The sequence below is a fragment of the Hibiscus syriacus genome, unplaced genomic scaffold, assembly GCF_006381635.1.
Source record: "Hibiscus syriacus cultivar Baekdansim isolate YM2019G1 unplaced genomic scaffold, ASM638163v2 tig00110384_pilon, whole genome shotgun sequence".
Lineage (NCBI taxonomy): Eukaryota > Viridiplantae > Streptophyta > Magnoliopsida > Malvales > Malvaceae > Hibiscus > Hibiscus syriacus.
In genome coordinates, this window is record NW_024062715.1 from 4,850,169 (window position 1) to 4,872,777 (window position 22,609).

Genomic DNA, 22,609 nt, shown 5'->3' on the forward strand with positions numbered 1-22,609 from the left:
CCACAAAGATGTCAAAGCAACAACAACTAATAATCGAAGAATGGAACGGATCTTCCTCTACCAAGCTTTCCAAAACCAACACCATCACTCTCTCCCCTGCTTTCCAAATCCAAAGGTCCTTCCTTTTCAATTCTCTCTCTCTCTCCCCAAGCTTTTAATTTTTTATTTGGCTTAAAACAGACCAGTTAATGGTTTCAATCATGTTTGGAGACGATTCTTCGATGCTTTTGTCCCCGAGGCAAGTCTCCTTTCTGTTTGTTTCCATTCAAAATTTAATTTTGTTTGTTGGGTCTTCCAAATTTCATGAAAATTTGATTAAAAAATAACTATATTTTCTTTCACAATTTGTTTCATTAGTTGGATAACCAAAATCCCGAAGATGATTTTCAAGTCTTAAAAGTCAGCTTTGGTTGCAGGGTTTCCCAGATAGTGTGACTCCAGATTATGTCCCTTTTCAAGTATGGGACTCTTTGCATGTATAAGAAAATGAAATATTGATTAACGTTTGTGGACTGCTCAAAATTAGCAATCCTTACTAAAGTTTCAATATGTAGTATAAGAACAATGCTTTCGACACAAGTGACTGTCAAATCCAATTGATATCGAGTTGCTTATGAGCTTTATATGTTGATCATTTCTGATATTTGGTTGTTGATTTTACTTCTTTCCCAGGCACTTTTGAGCGCTATTGGAGTTGGTGGGACATCCGCGACTATTATCGGTGCAACTTTTCAGGTAGAATATCCAATGTACAATTCTATATAGATCGTTCCTGTATTATTATAATTGGTATGTGATATTTGGGAGTTTTATGGAATCCTAATGAGTTGAATTCTTGAGGTTACCTTTGTTGTGAAATTCGGGTTAATTTCCACCAATAATAACAAATTCACCTTGAAAACTATTATCTAGGTGACTAGTGTGAAAACGATTGTACTAAAAATCACCCCAAGGTAGATTCCCAGGAAATAGTGGAGGGGTCACAATGGTCTCTCTTAAAACCCACTCTTCTTAGACAGAACTACCTAGACAAGTAATTTTAATAGGACAATAATTAACAAAAACTATACTCGACAATAGTTATTAAATAGACATAAAAGAGAACACCAAAATTTAACGAGGTTAGGCCAAAATTATGCCTAAGTCCTCGAACACTACTAAAATAATATTTCACTAATAGAGGAAATATTACAAAGAGAGAGAAAGAGTACAAATAACCTTTAATATAGAAGAAGACTTATATTTGTGGGATGCTAAACTAAGGAGGAGGAGGACTCTATTTATAACAAAAGAATTTTCCTTCCTCCTTATACAAAACCAATGTGGGATTCAAAATTTGCCAAAAAACCAACAAATCTCCATATTGGCAAATTCCACACACATTTCTCAAAAATCTAATCTTCAGTAGTGTCTGCAAATTCATATTTCAATTTGTAACAATATTGACCAAGTCTAAACAATGTTTAAACTTGACCGTAGTTACCACTTTTGTCAACATATCAGCAGGATTCTCAGTGGTCCGAATCTTTTGGATTATGACTCCACATTCTTCTAGAATCTCTCGTACAAAGTGATTTCGAACATCGATGTGCTTCGTCCTTGCATGGTAAACCTGGTTCTTTGCTAAATGAATAACACTCTGATTGTCACAGTGCACTTTGATGTTTTTCTGTTTCATTCCCAATTCACCAAGCAACCCTTGAAGCCAAATTACCTCCTTCACAGCCTCTGTAACTTCCATATACTCTGCCTCTGTAGTAGAAAAAACCATTGTTGGCTGTAAGGTGGACTTCCAACTGACTGGTGCTTTTGAAAATGTAAACACATAACCAGTAGTTGATTGATGCTTGTCCAAATCACGTGCATAGTCTGAATCACAATACCCAACTACACACTGACCATCTTGTTTGTCCTCCTGAAAGACCAAACCAACATCTACTGTGTTCAGAATATACCACATAATCCATTTCACAGCTTGCCAATGCTCCTTTCCAGGATTATGCATATACCTGCTCACAACCCCAACTGCATGTGAAATATCGGGTCTCGTACACACCATTGCATACATCAAGCTACCAACATCACTTGCATAAGAAACCTTTGACATGTATTCCCGTTCTGCATCATCCTTAGGTGACATGGATGCACCGAGCTTGAAATGAGGAGCAAGAGGTGTACTAACTGGTTTTGACTTCTCATTCATGCCAAAACGTTTTAGTACCTTCCTCAGATATTCTTTCTGAGACAAACAAAGCCTCCCCAATTTCTTATCCCTTGATATCTCCATGCCTAGAATCTTCTTCGCTTCACCAAGATCCTTCATCTCAAACTCCCTTCTCAATTGAGTCTTTAGTTTCACAATTTCTGTCTAACTCCTAGAAGCTATCAACATATCATCAACATAAAAAAGAAGATATATATAGGATCTGTCTCGTAGCTTGCGTAAATACACACAATGATCATATTTGCTTCTTGTGTACTTCTGCCCTATCATAAACTTGTCAAATCACTTGTACCACTTCCTTGGAGATTGCTTCAATCCGTACAACGATTTTTCTAATTTGCACACCATCTCTTCTTTTTCAGCAACTTTGAATCCATCTGGCTGAGTCATGTAGATTTCCTCATCCAAGTCTCCATGTAAAAATGTAGTTTTTACATCCATCTGAACTAGTTCCAAATTCAACTACGCTACCAAAGCCAACAAAATTCTGATGGAGGAATGTTTTACAACTGGAGAAAATACTTCATTATAATCAACTCCCTCCATTTGAGCGTAGCCTTTAGCTATCAATCTTGCTTTGTAGCGGATGTTATTCTTGTCAGGAAATCCATATTTCTTTGCATATACCCACTTGCACCCAATTGCATTTTTTCCCTTCGGAAGACTAGCTAGTTTCTACGTCAGATTCTTTTGAAGGGATTGTATTTCTTCATTCATGGCGATCCTCCACTTTTTATGTTCTGAACTTTGGACTGCTTCATTAAAAGTGGTAGGAACGTCATCAATTGCAATTGGTGATGCAAAAAAGACCATATCAGCATAACGAGCAAGTTGTCTAATGGCCCTCTTTCCCTTTCTGAGTGCAATTGATTTATGTTGTTGTGGAGGTTCTTGGGTCTGAACTTTTTCTTCATCTAACTCTTCTTCTACCATAGGAGAGTCAACATCAGTTTCTTTACTGGCTGGGACCATTCTTCTTCCTTCAAACTCCACCTGTTTGGGAGTTATATCTGTCTGGTCCAATTTTTCTGAAGTCACCTTTCTCAACATGGTAGATTCATCAAAGGTAACATCCCTGCTGAAGATTATTTTCTTTATTTCTGGACACCAAAGACGATAGCCTTTCATACCAGAGGTGATTCACAGAAAGATCGCCTTCTTTGCTCTTGGATCCAGCTTTGACTCCTTAACATGATAGTATGCAGTAGAACCAAACACATGTAAGGAATCATAATATGTAGCAGGTTCTCCAAACCATTTCTCTAATGGTGTTTTACCACCAATAACAGTCGATGGTAAGCGGTTGACAAGGTGACAAACATAGACCAAAGCCTCAGCCCAAAATTCTTTGCCTAACCCATCATTAGACAACATACACTGAACCTTCTCCACTAATGTCCGATTCATACGCTCTGCCACCCCATTATGTTGTGGTGTATATCTGACAGTGAAGTGTCTGACAATACCTTCTTCTTCACAGACTTTCAGAAATGGATCATTTTTGTACTCTCCACCATTGTCTGTACGGAGACGTTTGATTTTTCTATCTGTTTGAGTCTTCACCATATTTTTCCATTTAAGGAAAAAACCTAGTGTAATACCCTCAACCCATACCCGACCCGGATACAAGTCCAGGATGTCACATTGACTAAACAAAACAATACTCTTAAAAAATGATAAAACATTTGAACTTATATTATTAAAATATAATAATATACATATATTAATACAAGTTTATCAAAATACTTAGAGCATACACAACTTGACCCTTTGATTACATGCCAATATTCATTTACATAACAAAAGGACCTACTGATTAAGTTGCATCTGATCTGATAGTTGTAGGAGTAGTGTTGTCCAGCTGCTTTTACTGTCTCGTCTACTTTCTCGGATCCTACGTGTGAAACACTCACACGCTAAGTCATCGACTTAGTGAGGCAATATAATAATAATGACAACAAAGAAATGTAATGGAAATGCCATAATAAAATAGAATGAGATGAAATCAAATACTTAACCATGTAGTTTATATCACCATGTTCCTTACCTGTAAGCATAGTATATTAACATTCATGAATTCTTATTAATAAGATTATTGGCCCATGATACCATACTGAGAACCTAAAGTATATGAGTACTGTGAGGTTGTGCACTATGCTGTCACCACAGCTCGTATAAATGCACCGAAGTGCCACATAAAATTGCACCGAAGTGTCACGTAGAATTGTACCGTAGTGCCATATAAGATTGTCCCTAAGGACCACGTAGATAATTCCTTAAGAATCATATACATATTCCAATGTTCAAGTATGTGTCTCAAAAGACCTCACACATGTTCCAAAGAATACATATATGTCCCGAAGGACCGCGTAGACCCTCTATCTTGGCATGCCAACTATACCTATAGTTCCCATCCACATAACATGGGCTTTCCCCAAATTACATAATATATCACATAGACATATCATTTCCTTACCTTCATCACATAGCTCATATAACTTTGCATACATATTAATTTAAAACATGTTACACAATGCACATAGTATGGATTCATATCATGCTTCATAATATGAAATGAATCATGCATCAATGTATTGAATCTAGACTTCTCACAAGTCTAGAACTGAATATATCTCTATAATCATGTTATACATACGCCCTCACCTATATTTCCTTGTTTTTTCCTCGATCGATCTCACTAGGTAATTGTTCTGGAACTTGTTTAGGCTCTGTATCTACATAGTAATTCAATGATACTTATCAACATATTAATTAATATATTCTAAACTATCATTTCTTGGGCAAAAACAAAAGACATTTTCATCTTTCAATGAAGGTATGCATCGATGCATCCCTTGACGGGTGCATCGATGCACTATCTATGCATCAATATCCTATTCGATGTTTGTATTTAAGGGGGTGCATCGATGCACTACTTGTGTATCGATACACTGATGGCATTCGATGTTTTTATTTTAAATTAGTGCATCGATGCACTTCATGTGCATCGATACACCTTAAACAATTTTTGGGATTTATCCTTGATGCATCGGTACACATTGAATGTGCATCGATGCACATAGCCCATAAATGTCATTTTTAGCACGAAATCCCTTCATAATTCACCTCCTTTTATATCCCTAACTTGCATACACTTACTTAAACTAATTATTATCCATTCAATACTTCTAAAACTTAGAAATCCAATCCTCCATATGGAATTTAAGAATCTCACTCAATTTCCAACATGTTCTAATTTGAATTCTAACACTTCCTATTCCTTAATTAGCTTGATGACAAGTCAAATCCCACTTCTAATTCTTATTATGAACTCTATTCCAAGATTTCACTTTTCTACTTCCTTTCTTTAATCCTTCCTAACTCCATCATCTTTTGATTTTAAGATAACCTAAGCTTTCTTTAAGCTTAGTTATCATCTAATGATCAATAAGCAACCTTAAATTCATCAAGAATTTGATTATCAAGAAAACTCACTTTAGCTTGGCTTCACGATGGAGAATAAGAATGAAGAAGAAGAGAAGTCTGGAACTTTAGTTATCCCTCAATTGCCTTCCACGTGGGTATAAAATATCCTCAACTAATATTTAATTATTTCCCTTATTAAAAGACTTATTTACCCCTTTAGTTCCTCCTTCTTTGTTAATTGATCCGACACAAAACATTTCAATTAATTCTTTGAACTTTTAATTTATCCAATTTGGTCCCTAAATTTTTAAATCTCACAATTTAATCACTAACCCGGTATGGAGGATGTTACAAATCTCCCTCCCTCAAGAATATTCGTCCTCGAATTTTTATTGTACGAACAGATGAGAATATTAAAGTCGCATATCTTCTTCATGTTCCCAAATGGTTTTTCCTACCTTGTGATTTCTCCAAAGAACTTTGATCAACAAAACCGTTTTATTTCTCAATTGCTTAACTTCATGAGCCAATATTTGTATTGGTTCCTCTTCATAGGTCAAATCAGGTTGAACTTCCACTTGTTCTGGTGCAACAATGTGAGAAGGATCGGACCTATATCTTCGTAACACGGACACATGGAAAACATTATGGATTTTCTCCATTTCTGGTGGCAAAGATAACTAATATGCCACTGGCCCTATTCTTTTAACTTCATATGGCCGATGAATCTAGGACTTAGCTTTCCTTTCCGACCAAATCGTAATACTTTTTTCCATTGTGATACCTTCAGAAACACTTTATCCCCAAATTCAAATTCAATCTCCTTTCTTTTAAGGTCAGAATAGGACTTTTGCCGATCAAATACCACTTTTAGGTTATGTTGAATTTCCCGAACTTTCTCTTCCATATCTTGAATCAAATCTGGACCAAGTACACTTCTATCTTTATGCTCAAACCAGTTTAATGGCGTACGACACTTCTTTCCATATAACGCCTCATAGGGTGCCATTTTAATATTGGACTGATAACTATTGTTGTAAGCAAACTCTGCTAGTGGTAAGTATTTCTCCCACGACCCTTTAAACTCAATGACACATGCTCGCAACATATCTTCCAATATTTGAATTGTTCTTTCTGATTGTTCGTCTGTCTGATGGTGAAATTCGGTACTAAAATTTAAGCGAGTCCCTAACGCTCCACGCAAGGATTTCCAGAATCTAGAGGTGAATTGAGGATCTCGATCAGAAATTATAGAAACAGGCACTCCATGCAATCTAATAATTTCTCTAATATACAATTTCGAATACTTTTCCATGGAGAAATCTGTTCTGACAGAAAGGAAATGTGCTGACTTGGTCAATCGATCAACAATTACCCAGATTGAATCTCTTTTGTTTGGAGTCAGGGGTAACCCCGAAACAAAATCCATCGTTACATTTTCCCACTTCCATTGTGGAATGGAAAGTGTTTGCAATAATCCAGACATAACTTGATGTTCGGCTTTGAGTTCCTGATATGCTAAGCACTTGGACACAAATTCAGTAATGCTTTGTTTCATCCCTGGCCACCAATACCGATCTTTTAAATCCATATACATTTGGTTCCACCCGGGTGCATTGTCAATGGACTACAATGAGCCTATGTCAATAAATCTTTCTTCAACTCTTCATCGTCTGGTATCACAATTCTTTCTATATAATACAATTTCCCTTTAGACTTCACCTCAAAATCATTACTTTCCTTATTTTTTACTTGCTCTATTCTTTTCAAACATATTTCATCTTGGCTTTGCAATTCTCTTATTCTGTCCAACTATGATGGTTTAAGTTTTAACTCTGCACATAGAACACCGTCTCCAGTCAAAGATAACATTGCATCCATAGCTCGTAAAGTTGTAAACATTTTTCTACTCAAAGCATCTGCTACCACGTTAGCATTTCCGGGATGATAGTCAATTATTATATCATAATCTCTCAAAAACTCAACCCATCTACTTTGTCTCAAATTAAGCTCTTTTTGAGTCATCAGGTATTTCAAGCTCTTTTTGAGTCATCAGGTATTTCAAGCTCTTATGATCCGTATACAAGTAATATCGTTCTCCATACATATAATGATGCCCAATCTTGAGAGCGAACACCACTGCAGCCATTTCTAAATCATGGGTGGGGTAATTCTTTTCATGTGGTTTCAACTGTCTCGATGCATACGCTACCATCTTCCCTTCTTGCATTAATACACACCCCAACCCATTATGGGACGCGTCACTGTATACTACAAAATTCTTTCCAGATTCCGGTTGAACCAATACAGGAGTTTCTATCAGAATTCTCTTTAAAGCTTCAAAACTTTCTTGACATTCAGAAGTCCAAACAAACGGTACATTCTTTCTCATCAGCTTCGTTAAAGGCAACATTATCATCGAAAAATTCTTAACGAATCTTCGATAATAACCGGAAAGTCCAAGGAAACTCCGAACTTCGGATACATTCTTTGGAACTTCCCAATCTATTATAACTTTTACCTTTTGGGGGTCTACCCAAATCCCATTTGCAGAGATCACATGCCCCAAGAAAATTACTTCATTTAACCAAAATTCACATTTGAACAATTTGGCATAAAACTTCTTATCTCTGAGAATTTGCAAAACTATTCGCAAATGTGCGTTATGCTCTTAAATGGACTTCGAGTGAACCAATATGTCATCAATAAAGACAATAACAAATTGGTCCAAATAGGGCTGAAAATCCTGTTCATGAGATCCATGAAAGCAGCAGGTACATTCGTTACTCCGAATGGCATTACAATGAATTCATAGTGACCATATCTCGTTCCGAAAGCTGTCATCAGAATATCTTTCTCCTGAATCTTCAATTGGTGATAACCCGAACGTAGATCGATCTTTGAAAATACCAAAGCTCCTTTTAGATGATCAAACAAGTCATCAATGCGTGGGAGGGGATACTTATTCTTGATGATCACCTTATTAAGCTGTCGATAATCAATGCAGAGACGCATTGATCCATCCTTTTTCTTAACAAATAACACCGAGCTCCCCAAGGCGACACACTTGATCGAATAAATCCCTTCTCTAACAACTCTTGCAATTGATTCTTTAACTCTTGCAATTCTTTCGGAGCCATCCGATAAGGTGCCATTGCAATCAGAGCTGTTCCCGATATTACTTCAATTTGAAATTCTACCTCTCTATCTGGAGGTAATCCTGGCAACTCAATAGGGAAAACATTAGAGAATTCCCGAACTATTGAAATCTCATCTAATCCTTTCTCTTTAGCTCTTGTATCTATCACATTTGCAAGAAAACCTTGACATCCTTGTAGTAATAGCTTCTTAGCAGACATTAATGATATTACATTTGCTAAAGGATTAAACCTTTCACTGATCACACTTATTTATGTTCCTCCTAGACTCTTCAGGGTTACCTTTTTCGATCTGCAATTAACATCCCCATAGTAACGGAACAACCAATCCATTCTCATAATCACTTCAAAATCGTCAAAGGGTAATTCCATCATATTAGCAGGGAATTCAATTCCCTAAATCTTTATGGGACACCCCTTACAGACTTTGTTCACCCGAGCACTATGGCCTAAATGATTAGTTACTATAATCTCATTACTCGTAGCTTCTAAGGGAATCCTCAATTCCTTTACTAACTTACTTGTAATGTAAGAATAATTAAAACCCAGATCAATCAGTACCAATACTAATTTATCATACAGCTGAAAAGTACCTGCTATAATATCAAGGTCATCACAGTCTTCACTTGTCTTTAAATTGTATACTTGTGCGGTTGACCGAACTTCAGGTTGAGCAGAGGATTTAGACTGGTTCATTCCTCTGCCTCTTCCTCGTCCTCTCTGTGAGGCAGAACCAACTCTCTCGATGGTGCAGGTTTACCAACCATCAACGAACAATCCCAGATAAAATGTCCAGTATTTACGCATCGGAAACAAGTCCCAGCAGCCATCTGACATGCCCCAAAATGGTTTTTCCCACAATGCTGACACTGTCTTGGTTGACCCTGGTTGGATCTCCCAGCACCAGATCCACTGACTATGTCTGTCTAGGCCTTGCCTGACTTGCTCCCCTAATAGATGATGCAACTGATTCTGATATAACTTGTGATCGAAATCCTGAGTCCATTCCTCTTTTTGGTGGTGCTGAGCTAGAAAAAGCACATGTCCTCTTTGATGTCTGAACTCTTGAGTCCCCGAATCTCTCATTCTGAGCCCTTTCAAGAGCCTTTGCACGATTGATCACCTCTTGGAACGAGGACAAATTCAATACTATCAGCATCTGTTTCAATCTAGGGCGTAAGCCTTCCACAAACCATTTACACATCTTTTTCAGTAGGCACAAGCTCAGATGCAAACCGACTCAGCTTGTTGAACTCACATTCATACTCATATACAGAGCGGTTCATCTGTTTTAAGTTCATAAACTCTTGCTTCATCAGCCGAATAAATTGATCTCCAATGTACTTATTTTTAAATTCATCTAAGAACAAATATCAAGTCAACTGGTCACTGGACATCCTCATGGTGACGTTCGTCCACCATATTCTCGCCTGACCCCTCAGTAACGAGACAACTCCATCTAACTTCTCCACTTCAAAGCAGTGGAGACCATCCAACATGATTTTCAAATCATTTAACCAAAGATCCGCCGCAACCAGACCTTCCTTAGTTCTCCCTTAAATTTGGGAGCCCCCAAACTTCTCAACTCTTTTTCTACATTCATTCTTTGAATTAGTGGGAAAGGAGGTTGAAGACGCGTTAGAATAGCGTCCAACGTCCTGAAGAAAATGTCTTGGTCTTGTACAGCACTCCCTGAGATGCATGTCCTTCACCTTGCCTGGCCAGGGCAGGTGAATTACTACTTTCAGCAGGCCTATCTTCTCCCGCTTCACTTCGGGAGCTATTATGTCCGGACATCTAATAAAATAAACACATTGTTCTATTAGCAAAACAACATACTAATACTATACCAGATAAGAAGTTCTCACTATTTGTTGGCATGTATTCTATTTAAAGACTATAGACTCTGGTTTATGCATAGAATCGGCTAAACCATAGCTCTGATACCATTAAATGTAACACCCATAACCCATACCCGACCCGGATACGAGTCCAGGATGTCACATTGACTAAACAAAACAATACTCTTAAAAAATGATAAAACATTTGAACTTATATTATTAAAATATAATAATATACATATGTTAATACAAGTTTATCAAAATACTCAGAGCATACACAACTTGACCCTTTGATTACATGCCAATATTCATTTACATAATAAAAGGACCTACTGATTAAGTTGTCTCTGATCTGATAGTTGTAGGAGTAGTGTTGTCCAGCTGCTTAACCTGTCTCGTCTACTTTCTCGGATCCTATGTATGAAACACTCACACGCTAAGTCATCGACTTAGTGAGACAATATAATAATAATGACAACAAAGAAATGTAATGGAAATGCCATAATAAAATAGAATGAGATGAAATCAAATACTTAACCATGCAGTTTATATCACCATGTTCCTTACCTGTAAGCATAGTATATTAACATTCATGAATTCATATTAATAAGATTATTGGCCCATGATACCATACTGAGAACCTAAGGTATATAAGTACTGTGAGGTTGTGTACTATTCTGTCACCACAGCTCGTATAAATGCACCGAAGTGCCACGTAGAATTGCACCGAAGTGACGCGTAGAATGGCACCGTAGTGCCATATAAGATTGTCCCTAAGGACCACATAGATAATTCCTTAAGAATCATATACATATGTCAATGTTCAAGTATGAGTCTCAAAAGACCTCACACATGTTCCAAAGAATACATATATGTCCCGAAGGACTGCGTAGACCCTCTATTCTTGGCATGCCAACTATACCTATAGTTCTCATCCACAAAACATGGGCTTTCCCCAAATTATATAATATATCACATAAACATATCATTTCCTTACCTTCATCACATGGCTCATATAACTTTGCATACATATTAATTTTAAACATGTTACACAATGCACATAGTATGAATTCATATCATGCTTCACAATATGAAATGAATCATGCATCAATGTATTGAATTAGACTTCTCACAAGTCTAGAACTGAATATATCGCTAATCATGTTATACATACGCCTCACCTATATTTCCTTGTTTTTTCCTCGATTGATCTTACTAGGCAATTGTTCTGGAACTTGTTTAGGCTTGTATCTACATAGTAATTCATTGATACTTATCAACATATTAATTAATATATTCTAAACTATCATTTCTTGGGCAAAAACAAAAGCCATTTTCATCTTTTAATGAAGGTATGCATCGATGCACTACACCATGTATTGATGCATCCCTTGATGGGTGCATCGATGCACTATCTATGCATCGATACAGAAATCTTATTCGATGTTTGTATTTAAGGGGGTGCATCGATGCACTACTTGTGCATCGATACACTGATGGAATTCGATGTTTTTATTTTAAATTAGTGCATCGATGCACTTCATGTGCATCGATATACCTTAAATAATTTTGGGATTTATCCTTAATGCATCGGTACACATTGAATATGCATCGATGCACATAGCCCAGAAATGTCATTTTTAGCACGAAATCCCTTTATAATCCCCTCAACACTTCATAATTCACCTCTTTTATATCCCTAACTTGCATACACTTACTTAAACTAATTATTATCCATTCAATACTTCTAAAACTTAGAAATCCAATCCTCCATATGGAATTTAAGAATCTCACTCAATTTCCAACATGTTCTAATTTGAATTCTAATACTTCCTATTCATTAATTAGCTTGATGACAAGTCAAATCCCATTTCTAATTCTTATTATGAACTCTATTCCAAGATTTCACTTTTCTACTTCATTTCTTTAATCCTTCCTAACTCCATCATCTTTTGATTAACAAGAAAACTCACCTTTAGCTTGGCTTCACGATGGAGAAGAAGAATGAAGAAGAATGAAGAAGAAGATAAGTCTGAAACTTTAGTTATCCCTCAATTGCCTTCCACGTGGGTATAAAATATCCTCAACTAATATTTAATTATTTCCCTTATTAAAAGACTCATTTACCCCTTTAGTTCATCCTTTTGTTAATTGATCCTACACAAAACATTTCAATTTATCTAATTTGGTCACTGAATTTTTAAATCACATAATTTAATCACTAACTCGATATGGAGGATGTTACACCTAGCACCTCATCCTTTGTCTTCATTCTATATACCCAAACTCTTCGGGAAAAATTATCAACAAAGGTGACATAATAGTGTGTTCCTCCCAATGAAGTTGTCTTGGAAGGCCCCATACATCTGAATGAACATAATCCAAAATACCTTTAGTACCATGGATTGTTGTTCCAAATTTCACCCTCGTCTTCTTCCCTTTGATGCAATGCTCACAAAAAACTAATTTGTAAGCCCGAGCACCCTTCAATAATCCTTGATCTATCAGTAATTTCAAGGATTTTTCACTAATATGCCCCAAGCGCATATGCCATAACCTGTTTGCTTGTGACTCATGTTCATCAGTAGAAGCTGCCACTGCTATTGTCCCAATAATTGTACTACCCAGAAAGTAATACACATTGTTTCTTTTCCGGATTCCCTTCATTATCACCAGTGCACCAGAGATAATCCTTAATCCCATCTTTTGCCCTTACTTCTAAACCTTTTGACTCTAAGGTTCCTACATAGATGAGATTTCTCATTAAATTTGGTATATAATGGACACCTGTTAAGGTTCTGATTGATCCATCCTGATTCCTCAAGCGAATTGAACCAATCCCAAGTGTGTCAAGAGAGGAATTATTTGTTGTGTAGACAATTCCACCTTTTAGTTCTTTAAAATCAAAGAATCATTCTCTATTGGGGGTCATATGGTGGCTACAATCTGAATCTAACAGCCATGAACTGGAACAGCTGGTTGATGGCATAGTAGCGAATGTGAAATCTGAATCATCATGCTAGACCACATTTTATTCTGAGATAGCCTTTCCCCTTTTAGGTTTGTCTTTATTCTTTAGCCTGAGACATTCTTTCTTCTAGTACCTTTTTCTCGACAAAAGGCATATTCATCTTTGCTCAATCTGGACTTTGACTTCGATCTCCCTCTCCTTCCTTTATTCTGACTCTTCGAATGATCTCTAACAACAAGAGCTTCTGCTTCGACACTTGTGTTTTCTTGTTTGTCTTTCTTTCTCAATTCATAACTATACAAGGCAACATTTACTTCACTGAGAGACACAACAACCTTCCCATTAAGTAGAGTAGTTTCAAGATACTCAAACTCATCAGTAAGTGATCTCATCAACATCAGAGCCAAATCTTCGTCTTCAAAAGTTACGTCCATATTCATCAGATCAGTCACCATCTGATTAAATCTAGTAATGTGATCATTCAGAGTGGTACCTGATACATAGTTGAAGTGGAAACAATCTCTTTTTCATGTAGAGCTTGTTCTGACCGCTTTTCTTCAAAAATTTCTCCTCCAGTGCCTTCCACAATTTACTTGCAGAAGTTTCCTTAGAAAATGCATACTTCTGCTCTCTAGAAAGACACGATCGAATAGTACCACATGTCAATCTATTGATCCTCTTCCATTCTTTCTCCTCATCATCATCTGGTTTCTCTCTTTCAATAGCAATGTCTAGACCCTGTTGAAATAGGACATCTAGAACCTCACTTTGCCACATGTCGAAATGACCGGTGCCATAAAAAATCTTCACTGTAAATCTAACATTTGTCACATCATTTTTTGTCAAAATTGAATATGAAGAAACTTTTGACGACAATGTGGATGTTTTTGTGTCGTCTGCCATTTCTGCTACAAATTCTATTAAATAGCTGTCAATGCGGAATGACAATTAGCCCAAAGAAATTTTTTTTGATGTGCAAGATCAGCCTAAGCCGCAACCACAAAGCATACTAAAATAAACCAAGAGCTCTGATACCAATTGTTGTGGAATTCGGGTTAATTTCCACCAATAATAACAAATTCACCTTGAAAACTATTATCTAGGTGACTAGTGTGAAAACGATTGTACTAAAAATCACCCCAAGGTAAATTCCCAGGAAAGAGTGGAGGGGTCACAATGGTTCCTCTTAAAACCCACTCTACTTAGATAGAACTACCAAACAAGTAATTTTAATAGGACAATAATTAACAACAATTATACCTGATAATAGCTATTAAATAGACATAAAAGAGCACGCCAAAATTTAATGAGATTAGGCCAAAATTATGCCTAAGTCCTCGAACACTACTAAAATAATATTTCACTAATAGATGAAATATTACAAAGAGAGAGAGAGTACAAATAGCCTTTAATATAGAAGAAGGCTTATATTTGTGGGATGTTAAACTAAGGAGGATAAGGGTTCTATTTATAACAAAAGAATTTCTCCTCCTCCTTATACAAAACCAATGTGGGATTCAAAATTTGCCAAAAAACCAACAACCTTAGGTCTTCTGATAAAGAGTTATGGTTATTGTGATTCTCGTAGTGGTTATTGAAAGATCTAACGGGAATGCTCGAAGGCATATTATTCACACTTTACCAGGTTTGCTCATTGAGACTTCATTGATGTATTTTTCTTCTTTATCGAAGCCGTCTTTTCAAGCTCTCGTTTTGAGTCTGACACCGTAATGGTTTTGCATCAGGGATCAAATCTTGATAGTAATACTAAAATGTGGTGTTTGGTTGCAGATCTCATGAATGATTTAGGTATGTCGATGTTTCTTTTAGAGAAATTGCTTTGCTGTAATGACTACAGATCTTTGATCTTTCTCTCTGCCCTCTACGTGTATGCATTTACAACAGTGCAAATGCCTGCCCATGGGCAGAGTAGCATACTCATAATAGTGGACATTGCTTCAACTATTCATTTTTCTTGAGGTTTTCTTATCCGAGACGCGAGTAAGACAAATATTTGGTCATGTATGCTCCAAATATATAGATAACTTAGAAAATAAACTGGACACTCGTGTCGGACATGTACTCATATCTAAGACTTACACAGTTCACATCCAAGACCGAGTAACATAGCTTGTGACAATCAGTTTTTTGGGGTAATGGCTTTTACATTCCTTTGTCAAGCTATAAATCATGTATATAGGTGAATCATATTAAGCTTTCGGTCTGTATAATTGATGCCTCGATTTTCCTTTATTCTAAACTCTTGAACGTACATGTTAGACTTTGGTTTTGGCATCCTTGTAAATGAAACCAGTTCTTACTTTTGATTACTTATGTGGATTCGGAAGGTATTAGTGATTTTGTTATCTCCTAAAATTTTTAACTTCAAATAACAACTAAAGCTTCCGTATTTTATTGTAGGAATGTTGATGGATCTTCTTTCCACTTTGTTCCCTTCAGCCTTTATTTTCATTGTTTGCTTAGGAAGCTTGTCGAGATCATTTAGTAAGTTATTCCTTGAAACTAAGAACTTTTGACTGATAGCTTTGCTGGGACATGATAGTTATTGGTTCTTTTGAGCCATTTGTACATTGCGGAGCACATTTGTTTGTTTGTTTTTTTTTTTTTGCATTAAGCACTCTATTACCTACAAAGCTTCTTGTTATTATGTACAAGATGAAGCAATTCTTGTTACGGAAGAGGCTCGTTTTGAACTTCTAATCATGTGTTTTCTTGCATAATTTCCCAATGAAACTGGTGTTGTCCATAGTCACATGGATCGCAGTACGCTCCGGTACGGGAACGTAGAACGGGATCGCAATTCGCTAGGTCCCTAAAATTCGATACGAGGGGGGTAGACTCATTTTGGATCACTCGGTACAATGTACCATATAAATTGATACGATGTACCAGTTTCTTAAGTTGCTATTTTTCTACATCAAATTTTATAAGTAACTTCAAGACTTCAAATATCTTAGAGTAACTTCAATACTATAGATTTCATTCAGTAACTTCAATACTTAAATGTTGAAGGGCTAAATTTATAAATTTGAAGGACTAAATTTATAATTAAACCAATATCTTAAACATGAAAAATACAACAGTAAAAAGAGTTGGTATTTACTTGGGTTTCTGAAATATTAACTTTACTTTTTTTCTTCTCACACTTCAACGCTTCCTCATCTTCCTTTCTTTTCCTTCTCTAAAATGCTAGTCCATCTTCCTTTCTTTTCTTTTACCAAATTACCTATCAAAAAAATCTGTCAACTCTACCGCCGACTAGCAAGATCGGCCCTTCCACCGTCTTCGTTACCGCCCCTTCTCCTACTGAATCCTTACCCCTATATTTGTTTCTTTGTTTTTGTTGTGATGGGCTTTTGTTTCCTTTACTTCTGCTGCGAGGGTTTTTGTTTTCTTTGGTTTGTTGTGGTGGGTTTCTTCTTTCTTTGGTTTGCTTTCATGGGGTTTATACTTCCATTATTTTTGCTATGGGTTTTTAGTACACTAATTTCACCGTTCCGGTACGCAAACGAACCGTGAATTGGAACGGACGAACTGAAACGAGATTCGTGGGGTGGAACGCGTTCGTACCGCGTTTTGAATCGCAACGTACAGTACGTAGATCGTGGGCTATTGAGCGAGATATGTAACTATGGTGTTGTCAGTGGAGCAACCAGAGCTGCTATCACACAACATTTTGCCCTCCCAAATAATGCAGCATATATATCCTTTAAGGTACCTCGAAAGTGATTATGATGATTGGAAGACAATGACAAGAACCTGTTGTGTAAAGGGAGAGTCAGAGTACTGAATATATTTTTTGTTCTTTTTGTTTCAAAAATAATGGCAGGAAGGAAACCAAGAGACCATGGCAACAATGATTGGCATGGCATTGGGAATGCTTCTTGCTCGAATTACTACCGAAAACCCGCTCGCCATTTGGTTCTCTTTTCTCTCTCTGACAATGTTCCATATGTATGGTAAGTTTGGTTTTCGTAAAGACTTCCATATTGTTAAATGCAGCTAACATCTTAGAAAAGCCATACATGTCTTAAACTTGAAACATCTTGCCCACTGTACCGCATAGAAAATGCTAGGTCTTCGGTCTCAGGACAAGATTAATTATAATCTCCGAATACATGATTTTATGCCGTATGGTAAGGCATATTTCAAACCTATTGTCCTTGCACCCCATAGTATATCGAAACTAGGGCATTGTTCACCAGATTTTTATCTTATTATGACTTATCTTTCTATTTTCTTTTCTCTAATTGCGTAAGTAATTGGTGATTTCCTTTTCCCCTCTGCATAGCAAATTACAAAGCTGTCAGGTGCCTAGCTTTAGACTCGCTGAACTTCGAAAGGAGCTCGATTCTTCTGCGACATTTCATAGAATCTGGCCAAGGTAAATAACCGTAACCTCCATTGCTGTTACTCCCTTGAGGTCAACTTTTAGCGAATGTTGGTCCGGATATAAATTTCCTGGAAGGTTGTCATATAATTGTTTCAAGCTATGTTACTCGGACCATACTGTGTGTTCGTCACAAATGTTTTCAATTTTTTAAAATACTTTTCTATTTATTTGGAGGTCCCTGAAAGTTTATATTCCCATACCCTGTCCGGAGGTGTGTCGGATACAGGTATCAAGATCAAGTACTTAAAGAAAAATGAAGAGTCAAAGCAAAATAACTTTTAAGTAAATTCTATGTAATTTTTCTTTCCGACGAAGCCAATTTACTTTGCATAAGCTCCACAATATTGAAAATGATTCACAAATCTTGCACCTGAGTAGGTTATTTACCAAGACACATACAACCTGATTGCTTCTGCAAGCTCAATATGAATTGTTTTCTTTTTCATTCTTTCTCTTTTCAGCATATTTTCTAACTCTTAATGATTTCACGTGCCGTCGTATTTTCGAATGCGGATATTAATGCTATTCCTGAATATATTTTCAATTCTCTCTCCTAAACAAGGCTCAACCATGGAGCATGTTTTGCCCTTGTGGACCACTCTGAAGTCATCAAGGACTGCTAAGCCCCTGCACGTAAAAGTAAAACTAGGATGAAGGGTCTCCACTCTTGATCACCTAGAAATGTGAGTGTTTTAAGTCAATCATCATGCAACTATGATAGCCGGTAGAAGAATTAAATTGTATTTTTTACAATATCACAGGTATTTTGATCGGAAAAAAATTATATCGCTGCATTGCATATTGTAGGAGCTCATAAGTTAACATAGTTACTCAAAAGTGTGTTGAACTGACTAGTGTTACTGGTCATCCCGAACAGGATGTACTAATTACAATAAAGGTTAGAACTTGTACACATAGTATATGTACTATTTACATTTAAAATGACCATTCGTTGATAATTGACATATTGATACTATAGCAAAGTATTTACTGGTTGAGAGGAAGGGAACCGTCGGTGTGATACCTGAGGTCGTATATCCGTGCACTTGTTATGGTTAATCTTATGGATGAAAAACATCTCTACATTTGGAGAGCCAAGCATGGATGGATAAGCACTATGAAAGTTTCCTTCACAAGTTAATCTTTATGAAATTTGTGCGTCTAACATGAAATACGTTAGCCTGTATGTGACGGATATGTTTGGCATGAATATGTTCAAGTTGTTTCATCTACTCGAATGGTCCCATATTCTAGTATCTATGTCCGGATACGTGCCGGGTGGACTTTCTTTCTCACTGAAGATGCATCGTTTCTCTTTCGTTTTGCAGCTAAGGTTAGCAGGTGGAAAACTGAAAGGCTTCTCTCTCACTCCATCATATGGAAGGCACGCTGGTCATTGGATGAAAAAACTGACTGAGCTATCCCCACTCATGCCCACTGCTTGATGGTGCAAATCAGACAACCTTATTTAAATCAAATCCATCTGATACATAATCGGCTAAATTCGGATTCAATCACAAGAGGTTGAAGTGTACGTGTTAGAGACTCAAAGCTCGTAATTTATTTTGATTGAGTTCCACTATTTATTTGCTTAATGAGTAATGACAATTTACTATCATAAACTTTGAGTTTTGTTAAAAGCTCTGTGATTACAAAAAGCCATGTATTTTTGCAGATTCGAGTCATTCATTCGAATAAAAAAGATTCCAACACAAATTAATAACAATTACCATAAACAAGTGCAAAATCAGGTCTTGCTCCAAAATTTCATCAAGAAAAAGATCCATTGAACCTTCTTCTTTTTTTACTACGTTGTATCGACATTTTACTTGACAGTAATTACCTGAAAACTTTAAGCATTTGACTTTACTCGCTTCTAACCATGCACTTGATTAGACATATTCTGAATGAAGTTACCAAGCAACCTTTGATCCAAAACCATATTGGGTACCTGCAGAAGAAATCAGGGTTCATAGTGAAAGACAAAGGTCAAAGAAATGAATGAGCCAATGAAAGTGGAAGACAAAGGGGCATGGTGAGTGAGAGTAGAGAACCTTGTCTCCAAAGAAAATTTTTGTGTTATCAGCAATGGCTTCTATAAATCTGAGCTCAAGAAATTCTGGAGTCAGCTTCAACTTGTTTGCTTCAGCTTCTTTCATCACACTAAAAATAGATAAAGAACGCTGATATTTAACACCTCTATTGCATATGGTAAGTTGACATGATAAAAGGGAAAGATGATTTCACCGGTAAAAATCCGAATCTGCTAGACTCTTTTCACGAGCACTGTACATTTGGTTTTCAATTTCCTGCTGTCTCCTGGAACTCTCTTTCTCCATCAACTTCTGTTCCATCATGATCTTGCTAACAGTGGCAGCCTTCTCAGCTTCACTCACAGCCATCTTTTTCTGGGTCTCTGCTTCTTTCTCAGCTACTTTTTGTTTCTCAATTGAAATTAAAACCTACGCAATAACATTATAGCTTGATATGTTTTTTTTTAAAAAAAAAGGAAAACCGGGTAAGCGAAACAGGAACTAACGTGACCATAGAAGATTACTGAGTTAATACCTTCGTACGTTCCTCTTCCATTTGTTCATAATTTCTTCTAATGCTTTCAGGAATTGTTGGCTTTGTAACTCGTACGCTAAGAATTTCAATTCCCGGTGCATAGCGTGTACAATCACCCTGAAGAGCCTCTTTCATCTTCTCATCAATCTAAAAATGAAGATGTTATGATTTAATTGATGATACCTTTAAGTTTCATCAATTTGTCGAAGAAAAAGATAATATAGTTTGAATATACTCCATCTATGTAATTCCATTTCTTCATATTTCATGAAGGGCTCATGTCTGACATCCATATATGGTACATTTTGGACATGGGTAACATAGGACTTCATATATCATGTATTCCACGGGCGAATGGAACTAAAAACCTTACCCTTGAATGTTGAATGTATAATGAGTTACAAGTTGCAACTTCTCTTACCTGATCAAACACATCTATATAGACTTGTTGAAGTGTATGAGAGCTGCAAAACTGATTGATTTCATGATGAATCTTGTCGTATATCCATGTGTTGTCATAGTGCACGCCATAGTTGAGAAGTGTTTCGTATACATATTCTTTTCGAAGCCGATTGACAACCTTGTAATTCAACCATCAACAAGGGGGGGAAAGTCACCTTGAACTGCACTTACAAATACGAATTAAGAGTAATTTAAGCCTTACCTCTATCTTTTCAAAGTTGATCATCACACCCCCTTTAGTACCGCAAGGAATATCCCTCACCTACATTTTCTTTTTTATAAATAAAAATAAAATGAAATAGGCCATAGGCCAAGTGGTACACAATGTGTACAATTTGGGGAAAAGGTTACCAGATCTGTTTGAAGAGTAACTAGAACAGGCTCATAGTGAGTTATCAGAGGCATCTGAAAATGGAATCCTGCATATAGTACTTATAACATTATAAGGAGGCATCTTCAAAAGTTGATAAAATATATGGTTTTTCTCAATCCAATATAAAATTTCTGGCTCACTCCTCTATTATGAATGAAAAAAGAAGACCATAAGTTTATAACGTTACCTGGCTCTGTTATTCTTTTTGAAAGGGCTCCACCCGTCCAATACACACCAACATAACCTTCTGGGACTTGATGCAAAATGGATAAGGTGTTTTTAGTACTTGAAGATAATGGAATTATTACCTGAAAAATCTCATCATCACACATGAATTTCAGTACTAAATGTGTTTTTGCACATTCATTAGAGGTTTCTACAATCTTAGAAGCAATAATTCTCCGGTTGAAGAGAATGTTAAGCAACCAAGCAGGGCCTTGGAAACATTTAAGTGATATTATGGATACTATTTTCAACTGTAGGAATTTTTTTTATATAAAATGCTTAAACTATCCATAATCCCAAATTCATATATAGAACTCAATTACGTACTTAAACACAATCAAACAGATGGGCTTTTAAAAAAGTCAATCGAGCTAAAGCTCAATCGGATTCAATTTTAGGATTTTGAAAACTAATCAGAAATAAGTAAAATAAGAGTCGCTTGGCATAACGTATAAAAAAAACCTTTAAAGAATACATAACAGAATTCAAATCATCACTCAAAAAAAATTCAAAATACACACTCAAACTTCATTCAAACAAAGCAGGATAAGGAAAAGAAGTAAGAATTATGAAGTTAAAACATGAACAAACCGACGAGAATCAAGAAGCAATCAAAAGGCATTACCGAGATATAAGCGTACAGATACAGAGTGGGGAGAAGAAAAAACAAAGGCGCTTACTGTGGAGCCGATAATCACAAAAGCAAATGCCATTATGAGGATCGGAAAATAATCTCCATTTTGAGGAGGAGGCCGTGGCGGTGTGGAAGCGGTTCTTTGTTGCTGAGGAGAATCCATGGCGGTTTACTATATAAATCGCTATTTCATGAGAAACGAGAAATTACGTTTTTATATATAGGTGTTTTAAGGTGTTATACGTAGGCTTCGTTGGCTAAATATATTGGGTGAGACAAATGTTTTTAAAATCGCACTTTGAATCGATGAAGG

General features: G+C 36.5%; 2 protein-coding genes across 2 annotated transcripts; one reads left to right on the forward strand and one right to left on the reverse strand.

Annotated features, from left to right (window-relative positions):
* Window positions 1-18,715, forward strand: LOC120122198 (protein root UVB sensitive 3-like). Its single transcript, XM_039141402.1, has 12 exons — window positions 1-115; window positions 181-238; window positions 417-475; window positions 519-579; window positions 673-735; window positions 15,209-15,265; window positions 15,366-15,429; window positions 16,042-16,129; window positions 17,259-17,355; window positions 17,471-17,600; window positions 17,933-18,025; window positions 18,579-18,715. The coding sequence occupies exons 1-12, from the start codon at window positions 9-11 to the stop codon at window positions 18,686-18,688; spliced, it is 987 nt and encodes a 328-aa protein (XP_038997333.1). The 5' UTR covers window positions 1-8; the 3' UTR covers window positions 18,689-18,715.
* A 1,159-nt stretch (window positions 18,716-19,874) lies between these two features.
* On the reverse strand, window positions 19,875-22,468 carry LOC120122197 (erlin-2-B-like). The gene is made up of 9 exons (XM_039141401.1): window positions 22,343-22,468; window positions 21,625-21,745; window positions 21,416-21,483; window positions 21,267-21,326; window positions 21,024-21,182; window positions 20,603-20,749; window positions 20,282-20,496; window positions 20,089-20,197; window positions 19,875-19,985 (listed from the first exon to the last, which is right to left on the reverse strand). Exons 1-9 carry the CDS (start codon window positions 22,457-22,459, stop codon window positions 19,911-19,913), a joined length of 1,071 nt encoding a protein of 356 aa, XP_038997332.1. The 5' UTR covers window positions 22,460-22,468; the 3' UTR covers window positions 19,875-19,910.
* Window positions 22,469-22,609: the final 141 nt, after the last annotated feature.